General features: G+C 38.3%; 1 protein-coding gene across 1 annotated transcript; it reads right to left on the reverse strand.

Annotated features, from left to right (window-relative positions):
* Nucleotides 1-6,240: 6,240 nt before the first annotated feature.
* LOC109257397 (olfactory receptor 149-like) lies at nt 6,241-7,173 on the reverse strand. The gene has a single exon (XM_019433461.2). It carries the CDS (start codon nt 7,171-7,173, stop codon nt 6,241-6,243), a length of 933 nt encoding a protein of 310 aa, XP_019289006.2.
* Nucleotides 7,174-10,581: the final 3,408 nt, after the last annotated feature.

The following is a 10,581-nucleotide window of genomic DNA, read 5'->3' on the forward strand; positions in this document are numbered from 1 at the left end:
GTTGCACAAATTTGTGAATGCACTAAATGCCAATGAATTGTTCACTTTAAAATGTTGAAAGTGTGTGGTTTTCCACAGTAAACCACAATATAGTTAAGGTGCATTCAAACTAAGTTTGTTCACAGAGATTGGTCTTTGAGCATTCCCCTTGTCCTGCTAAATTGGTAAGATTTAGCTGTACACATGATGTGATTGCCGGTGGGTTGAGTATAATAATTCAACTTGAAAAAAAATGTATAAGGGGCACCTGGGTGGCTCAGCCAGATAAACATTTGACTTCAGCTCAGGTCATGATCTCATGGTTTGTGGTTCAAGCCCCGCATCGGGCTCTGTGCTGACAGCTCAGAGCCTAGAGCCTGCTTGAGATTCTATGTCTCCCTCCCTCCCTCTCTTTCTGTCCGCCCCGCTCGCACTCAATCTCTGTCTCTCAAAAATAAATAAACATTAAAATTTTTTTTAAATGTACAAAATGCATCAACTATGTTCAAGCCTTTGTTCTAACCATGTTAGGAAATACAGAGATAAAGCTAGTAGTAGGTATTAAGCCCATGATCCTCTTCTCAGAGCACTTTCAAACTATGAATTGAATAAGTATGAAATAAGTATTATCCATCATTTTCTTAAAACAGACAAGATCATTAGAATTCTTAACCTAAAGTTAAATGTTAATTTTTTATGAGGAATAACACTGGATGGCTGAAACGGGACCTCATTTTTATTTTTGCATTTATGCTGTTTTTCCATGTTGTCTTATAAAGGCCACTTCGCCCCCCTGGGTCTTACAATTCCTTCTAGACACATATATACAGGGCTTACGTATATTTTAACATGCTCTTCTGTTGACAACAGAGGTCATTGCTTTGAGATCTTTCTTTTTTAGTGTGGTGATATAATTTCATGGTAAGAACTGTGTTAGGTGTACCCCATACATTTCTATTTTATTGTATTCATCTCAAAAACCTTTGTGTTTTCTCTTTCAGTTTCTTTTTTCAACCATTCCAGATATTTGGTTATTTTCCAGATTAATTTTTGTTGAATTCTTCATTCTCTTGACTTCTAGTTGCCCTCCTATTTTGAAAAACTTTGATCATTATTCCTCTGAGTATTTTTTTCCCTTCTCTTCCTCTCCTTCTTCCATTGAGGACTACAATTATACTTATATTATTAGGCTGCTTGAAATTGTCCCCTGTTTCACTGATGCTCTGCTCATACTGTTTTTCAATAGTTCTTCTTTCTGTATTTTGTTTAGGTTATTTCCATTGCTACGACAGAATTTGCAAATTTGCAGTGTCTAATTTGTTACCACTCTAATCCAGTGAATTTTTCATGTTAGACATTGTATTTTAATCTTTAGAATTTTGATTTAGGTGATCTTTTATCATCCATATATTTCTCATAATGCTTATGATTTTCTTTACCTTTTGAAAATATGGAATATTTCAATTTTTCATCATTTGAAAATATGAAATATTCAATATTTCATTAAAACAGTAACTTCTAATGTCTTTGTCTACTAATTCCATTATTTGTGACTCTTCTGGGTCTTTGAATATTGACTTTTTAAAAAATCCTAATTATGGGTCTTATGTTTGTCTCGATTTCTCAATATTTCTGGAATTTTTTAACTTTAAATTTAAAATTTTTATCTTAATTCCAGTATAATTAACATACAGTGTTATAGTAACTTCAGGTGTACAATATAGTGATTCAACAATTCCATACATTACTCAGGGCTCATTGCAGTAAGTGTTACATGTCTGGAGATTTTTGATTCTACAGTGCTCTTAAGTTTTTTCTGAAAATTTTGATTTTTTCAAGGCTTGCTTTTATGTGTTTTGGGGTAGAATAGCCTTATTTCTGCTGGTAGTTTTGTTTCACTACTGAGACAAAACCTTTGTAAAAACTCTGTTCAATGCCCTCGTAACACAAAAGTTTTCCACACTTGATGATGGAAATATCAAACTATTCTTAGCTCTAGTGGTTTCTAGAGAGTGCTGTATTTTGCTATGTTCCTTTAGAGAGTTGGATCTTGTTCTGGCAGGCAGTTATGTTACTTCTGGTTCAGCTTGATCAATCAATGTCTTGTTTTCAGGCTTCTTTATTATGTCTCTAGATTAGCTTTACTTTAGGGCTAATTAAACCCCACACACTTAAATCATGACCTTTTTGGATCTCTATTAAATGTCCCATATCTTCTCTATTTAGAAGATCAGAACTTGAATGATTTCTAGCTCTAAGCAAATATTTGCAGTATTTTTACTTATAGCCCCTACTTGTAAATGCTTCAGAAACTTTTCTTTGCCAACCCTTGTGGGATTTCACCCTATGCATGCATTCAGAAATTAGTGTTGAGGCATTCATGCAAGAGGGTCCCGTGTTGATTTCTGTGAATAGCTACCTCCTCTCTAATGCTCTACCCCACAAATTCTTGTCACTTTGACATTTAGGAACTCCGACTTCTACCTTACCAATTCAGCACGACTTCTATGCTGTTATTGGAATGACTTTTCTGAGCCACAGACTAGAAATTGCCCCAAAGCAGAAAGCCAGAATGAGCATAAAGCTCATCTAATTGTTTTTTCTGCTCTCAGGTATCACAATCCTCTGCCATTTTGTAGTGTGTATATGTATATATTCCATACATATATACATATATGACACTTAAATTTTCTGGTAGTTTACAGAGTGAGCAAGTTTTGTTAAGTTTTATAACAGTTATTTCTTTATGAATTGATACTTCATTTTCATTTGATTCCTTTGTGATTCCTTTGTGAACATCATTGACAATAGGGCTTGATCCCACAACCCTGGGATCATGATCTGAGAAGAAATCAAGAGTGGGATGCTCAACCGACTGAGCCACCAAGATGCCCCAGTGTCCTGTTCTCTTATATTTAAGTAGTAATAATTCTCACTCCATAGAGTATTTACAGGAATTAAATTAGAAAATCCAAGTGGAGTATTTGATATATGGCTAGCATACTGATAAGTACTTTTTAAGTATTTTTAAAACAACTTTAAATTAAATAACTTTTTAAAAATTGTCTAATTATAAAATATCTCCCAGGTATGGATCAATTAAGATCTTGATGTAAATGTCAAGTAACCCTGTACTTTTATTTTGACATCTATATTGGCATTCACTTCACAAACTCTCAAGAAACTTGACCTCATGGAATTACAGAAATAAAAAGTCATAGACAAAATTTATGGAATCCTTCCTAGTATCGGGAAGAATTTTATTTATGTTTATGTATTTTATTTATGTATTAGTGTTTTAGATAGAATTGACAAAATGTATGAGAAAAAATCTTAAATTTGGTGTGAGGTAAATCCTACCTTCAATTACAGTTCCTCTGATTTAATATGATGTTAGAGTGTTACTTTGATGAAACTGGAACTCAATTTCCACATCTGAAAAAACATGGACTATAATATATATTTTGAAGTGTTAATGTGAAGGTTTAATAAAATAATGTATATGAATTTCTTAAAGAGAACGTCTTGGCACATAGTCAGAAATTAAACAATATAGCTAATTTCTGCTTTCCCATTATACTGGTTCTAATATAATAGTCATGCCATTGTTCTGTTTCACAAAGTACTTTTTAGAGTTTAATATGCCTCATTCAATAAGCTATGTTAAATGCCTCTGTTGCTATCAGAATAAGAGCTACAAATAAGTAGAAAACCTACTAAAAGGTAAAGTGGAAATCTATTGTTTTGGAGCAGGTATTTTAGATAATCTTACGAACAAACAACTAAAGAAATTTCAAGCAAGTAGGTTATTAAAGACAGTGGCGGCTGATAGGTTCCAAATGCATGTCTGAAAGGTGAAAATAGGGTTTAAAAGGTTTGGCTTTCAAGCAAGGTGTAAGCAAGCAAGATTCAGTGTCAGGACAGAGAGTAAACGTAATGGAGAAGAATGGAACCTAGAGAAAAGGGGTAGGAGTCTAGCCCAGTCAAGTCCTGATGCAGAAGACAGAATTCCTGTTCTTGGAGCAATGCCGGGTGGAAATGAAGGCAAATGTTCTGGTCTAGGAAAACAAAATAGGAATGCAGCATTTAAAAGGAAGTGAGGGATGGGGGACCATCTGGGTCATAGGAACAAGACATACCATGAATTCAGAACTTTAAGTTCTTTAGGGCATCCATGTAAAAGGAACTGCTTTAGGTTGTAGAAGGACAGTAAGAAACAAGATAAGAAAAATCCATGCCTTCATGGAGTTTATGTTTTAGTTAGAAAGACAAACAACAAGTAAAAATAAATGTGATGAAGTAGGTGACTGTTTTAACAGTATGCTCTCAGGAGTCCTCTCTGTGCTTGTGGCATTTGAGCATCAAAGGCTTAACTGAAGTGAGGGAGTAAGCTATAGAAATAGCAAGAAGAGTAGAAAAAATATATATAATTAAGTTTCTGGAGCACTGCCAATAAGGCAGATGAATACTTTGCTTTTGTGTTGTTTAATACGTACAACAGCACTTGCAAGAAAAGTACTATCTTTATGTTACGGAGGAAGTAAACAAGGCTCACAACTAGTAAGGGGCAGTGAAAAACATAGGTGAATTATTCCTCTTACTTACTAAGTGCCATGCTTTCTTTCTTCTACATGGTTATTTAAAGTTTTCTTAAAGATTTGTAAAGATTTGTAAAGTCTGATACAAAGCATACAGATATGGGAGACTGATTTGCTTAGGATTAGGAAAATTTCACATAGAAAATTATATTTTAACTAAATGTTTGATGATAAGAATGAATTTGACCGGCTGAAGACTCTGGAAGGAGCACATGTGATAGAATAAAAGGCACAGAGCTTAAGACATGTGAGTAGGAAAAATGTTCTCCCTTTCAAAAACATGAATCATCTTATCACCCTCACATGAGGCCCCAAACACTGGCTCAGTCTGGCAGATTCCCTGACTGCACTCTGATGCCAGAAAGAAGTAAGAGGAGAGAAGACTTGCCTTTGCCTCTGCCCCCTTCCCTCCCAATCTCCCCTCTCATCCCATCTCCCCCTTCCTTCCCATCACCCCCTTCTCATCCCATCACCCCCTTCTTTCCCATCACCCTCTTCCATTGCCACTACACCATTTCCTTCCTATCATCCCCTCTCTTCCCTCCTCCCCTTCCCTTCCCATCATCCCCTTCCCTTCCAATCATTTTCTTTCCTTTCTTCAAATTATTGTTTGTATTAGAAAGGCACATTTCACATGCTAGGCTCAGTAGGTAAAAGAACAAAAGAATGTTAGCAAAGAGAGCTAAAGTCACAGCCTTTTGGTAAGCAGAGAATCCAAAAGCAGACAGCAGTAGCAGCTTGGACTTTTTGCATTGACCCCTGGCTGTGCTGCAGATTTCAAAGACCAACTCAAATTTCTGATACTGAAAACAACAGAATTAGTCACCCTTTCACAGATTCTCCCTGTCTAGCCTCTTCACATTCTCTAGCCTCTCATCCACTGCCCCACCTCCCAGCCAATGGACTGTTTCTAGATCCAAGACTGACAGGCTTTGTAGGTGATCTCTGATTCACCCATAACAAGCCTGCCTCAGGTCTCATCCAGAGAAGCCCTTTTCCTTGACACAGCATCTTTACATTCCAGAAGTCACATAATGTCACCAGGAGCAATGTGGTTGAAGCCCCCCCCCCCCCCCCCCGACTATCTCAAAAACTCCTAGACCATCAAATGGCAGCGTATCTGATGCAGGCATTTGAGAGAATAATTGGATAATCATGCCAAGATGAGGGAAAGCTAGAGTAAGGGAAAAGGGAAAAGAAGGAGAGGATGTGGGAGGAGGAAAATAGGAAAAGAAAACAGAATGAGGAACAGCAGAACTAGGCTTTCTTGCAAAATGGGAAGAGATAATCCTTTGTAGGCAGCATAATTTATTAGTTATGTGGCTTTGAACAATCCACTTTATGACTTCAAACCTTAGCTTCTTTAAAAAAAAATTTTTTAATGTTTATTTTTGAGGGAGGGAGGAGACAGAAAGAGAGAGAGAGAGAGAGAGAGAGAGAGAGAGAGAGAATCCCAAGCAGTTCTCTGTCAGTGCAGAGCTTGATGCAGGGCTCGAACCCACAAACCACGAGATCATGACCTGAGCTGAAATCCAAGAGCCGAACACTTCACCGACAGCCACCCACATGCTCCAAACCTTAGCTTCTTTATCTATCCAAGGGCCATTGATAACATCTGTGTCCTAGCAGTGTGGTGCTATTGAAGTGTAGTCACTAATCTCTATCATTGCTCAGGAAGGAAGGCTACCTGCCGTAGTACCTTCCTCAGAGAATATTTTACTTCTTTATTTCTCAAGCTGTAAATCAAGGGGTTCAGCATGGGGGTGACCAAGTTATTCAGGACCTGAACAGTTGCATTGAGCCAGGGATTGGGGGTGGGCTGCAGGTAGATGAGGACCACTGGCATAAAGGAGAGGAGGATGGCAGTAAGGTGGGCACTGCAGGTGGAGAAGGCACGGCGTCTGCCTTCAGTAGAGCGGATCTGCAGGATGGAGCAGACAATGCGGCTGTAGGAGGTGAGGATGAGAAGGAAGCAGCTGAGGGGCATGAGGCCCACGCTGACGAACCCCACCCTCTCCAGGGCTGAGGTGTCAGCACAAGCCAGCTTCAGCATCACCGGGATATCACAGAAGTAATAGTCCACCTCATTGGGGCCACAGTAGGGTAACTGGAAGGTGAGAGTGGTTAGAAAGGTGGCCTGAATGCAGCCAAAAAAAGAGGTCCCCACGGCCAGGATGGCACACACCCTGTGGCTCATGATTACCGTGTAGCGGAGAGGGTAACAGATGGCGACAAAGCGGTCGTAGGCCATCACCGTGTACAGGAAGCACTCGGTACAGCCCAGGAAGTGGTAGAAGAAGAGCTGGGACACGCAGCCCGCATAGGAGATGGCCCAGCTGTTCCCCGAGAGGTAGAAGAGCATCTTGGGGGAGCTCACAGAAGGGAAAAATATGTCACACACAGACAGTTGACACAGGAAGAAGTACATGGGGGTGTGAAGCCGAGTGGAGGAGACAATCGCCAGTAGGATGAGCAGGTTCCCCATAAGAGTGAAGACGTAGCAGCCCAAAAACAGGACAAAGAGCGTAGTCTCCAGATCCTCCGTGTATGGGATGCCCAGCAGGATGAACTTGGTCACCACTGAAGCATTTCCCATCTTCGTCAGATGTTGGACTTCAAAACAGAACATAGGTGTCCAAAGTGTGAACACTGATATAAAACTGAGAATCTCTCCAATGGATGGATGTGTAGGTTTCATGTTTTAACAATCAACAGTAAATCTTATGTAAGAGCATTTCTACATCAAAAGATAAAGAAAATAAAAATTTTTTACTGTATTCTGAAAACTTTGGTTTGGGCCAAGTTAGATTCAGTTCACTATATTCTATCTTCCCCAGAGACTACAATTAAAAACTCTGGAGGGACGCCTGGCTGGCTCAGTCAGAAGAGCAGGCGAGTCTTGATCTCAGGATTGAGACTTTAAAGCCCCATGTTGGGTCTAGAGGTTTCTAAAATAAATAAAACTTAAAAAAAAACCACCAGACAAAACACAAAATGTATTTACCTAAAAACTTTTGAACGTAAACAGAAGGAAGCAGATTGTGAAAAGGAAATAAAACCTGGAGGAGAGGCCCCCACAGCTGTGCTTCCACTTTTTCCTTCTTTTTCTTGTGCTTTTGAGCTGAGAGGGGTCACTATTGCAGAATTGTGTGGTGGCTCCTCTGGATGCTGAAATTCCAATAGAAAACCCATCTCTTTGACAGGACAACTTGATAAAGGGTGCTTCCCAATCAAAGACCATGAAGAATTAACTGGTGTCCACCCCCCTCTTTTTTGTTCCAGCCCTGCCCCAAAGAAATTCTGAAATTATGTGGCAGCAGTATGAGCAATAAACATTTGCAGACAAATTCCAATTTATGGACAGAGGATTCTCACACTGAGGAGACAGGAGAGAATATTTGTGTGAAAACACACTGGGCTCTATATTTGCCATGTAATTTGAATGTTTGTTGTACTTTAATAAAGCCGTGAACTTAAGGAAAGAAAGAGAGAGAAAGAAAATTACCCAAAACCAACATGTAGTTACAATGCTAGATGCAGAGAAAAATGAAGACTCCAAAGAAAGAGTCTGTGACATCCTGAAAAAAAAATCACCTGTGTTTACCAGAAACTTGTTTCCTGTTACTCACTCTAGACATACTAGAAGATGGTCTGTGTGAAATTCTGACTTATCTGGATTCCGTCCTTGAAGAAGTTTCATCATAGCCTCGCCCTGGAAATCTTTCCTCTTTTGGTCAGTGAAGACTCAAGAGTTCTCTGACTGTAACCACGCGCAGTGATTAATACGCCATTCCATATTTAATGGCCACTAACTTGCCATTAAATATCCCATTCCAGGGATAATTTACGATCCCTTAGACAACAAATCTATGATCCTCTTGTTTTCTCAGTCCTTTTCAAGTAAGAGTCATCTTCAAGAATTAAAAACCTAACAACTCCCAACAACTGGATCCCCACACTTCGGTGAATAAGAAGCGAAAGATGTCTGTGAGAGGTGAGAAAAAATCTGAACACGCACCCTGTTCACAGGGAACATGGTGGAATTTTCTGTAGCACAATAACAAGATACCCCAAGTCACACTCTGTGGTTCCCAGAAGAACACAAAGTGCCCCAGCCGCAGGAACTGAGATTTAGGTGTTTATAAAATCAGGTACCAAGAGCATATACCCTCAAGACTTGAACACATTCATTCCCTCTGGGTCATCTCCTTCGGATCCCTTTGGACATTTCTCATGATTCACAGGGGTAGTTCTGAGGGAACAATTAGATTAAAATTAACCACATTTACCCCCAAGACAAAATAGTTATAGATGTTTTGAAATGGAAGACATCTACACCTCTTTCAAGTCTGCTGGCCTGGAGAATGGACTCCAATCTTGACTTCAAGGCTTCAGGCTGAGTACTTTTTTTTGCCTCCTTTACTTGCCTGTCTTTACATGTGGTAATATTGCAACACCTTATTTTCAAGGACGCAAACATTTTTAGGACTATGTAGATATTTACAATGAGTATCACTGTTGCAGACAGGATATAATCAGTAATAAGGAATTATTTAATTATCATCTTATGTGTTTTTTTCTAGCAAATGCACCTTACAAAAAAAACATTAATAAGCTAAGTACTTTCAAAGGAAGATTATAAATCGGTAAAGTGTCTTTAAACCATCCTGTATGAAAAAGATTTAATAAAAATAACAGTAATATACATTGAGCATTTGCCAGGTACTATGCTAATTTATTATTATTTTTTTGTTCTTTTATGTTTAAATTTAGGTCTCAAAACAATCTTATTAAATAGGAGAGGAAATAAAAGCACTGGGAGTTTTAGAACTTGATCATATAGCTGCAAAGTGAGCTGAGGTTAAATCTCAGATCTTTTCCAGATCTGATTCCAGACCAAAGCTTCAAACTTTTCCACTATGAAAGCTCCTGGGACGTTTTGCATACAAAAGCAGAGACATGACACTTATTTTCAAATTCATGAGCAGCTGCTAATTAGAATTATTACGTGCTTTTTCGCGGTGAATAACCAGTAAAAAAAAAATGGAACTAATAAAAAGTTAGATTTCGTTTCAGTATAGAAAGAAAAAAATTAATGGGATAAAATGACTTGTGAAGGATTGAGTTTCTATCACTATAAGGGTTTAAGTATGAGTAAGAGGTCATGCTTACAGGGCAGAGGAGGCCTTTGAACACAACTGGTCTGGGCTCAAATGCAAAGTTAGGTGGAGACACACACACACACACACACACACACACACGCATGCATGCATGCTTGTGTAGAAACACACACACACAGCAATATAAAGGAATATTACTCAGCAATATAAAGGATGATATCTTGTCATTTAGGACAACACAGATAGACCTGGAGGGTATTATGCTAAGTGAAATAAGTCAGACAGAGAAAAACAAATACTATATGATTTCACTCATATGTGGAATCTTAAAAAGAAAAAAATGCAAAAACAAAAAAAAGCAGAAATAGACCCATAAATACAGAGAACAAACTGATAGTTGCTGGAGGGGAGGAGGCAGGGGATGTGAAAAATGAGTAAAAAGAAGACGGAGGTACAGGCATCCACTTATGAAATGAATATATTACAGAAATGAAAGATCCAGTATAGGGAATATAGTCAATGGTATTGTCGCAGTGTTTTATGGCGAGACATGGTAGTTACGCTTGTGGTGAGCTTTGCATAATGTATAGAGTTGTCAGACCACTGCGTTATACACCTAAGACTAATGTAATGTGTGTCAACTATACTTAAATAAAAATAATAAAAATACATAAAAGGGGGAAAATCAAAGACCAAATTTTTAAAAAAGAGTATAATGTATCTCTACTGCTGGAAGCAATAACCAAGGCTTTATATTTAAATATTTAATGCCCTTTCTTCTTAAGTTTAAATAGCAAAGAATTTCCTCTATGCCAGTAGGTGGAATTATTTGGGTACGGTGGCCAGATGGGGTTGTTTCGGCCCCAGACATCATTCTACCACAT

This window comes from Panthera pardus, unplaced genomic scaffold, assembly GCF_024362965.1.
Source record: "Panthera pardus isolate Hobbes unplaced genomic scaffold, ASM2436296v1 HiC_scaffold_12, whole genome shotgun sequence".
Classification (NCBI taxonomy): Eukaryota; Metazoa; Chordata; class Mammalia; order Carnivora; family Felidae; genus Panthera; species Panthera pardus.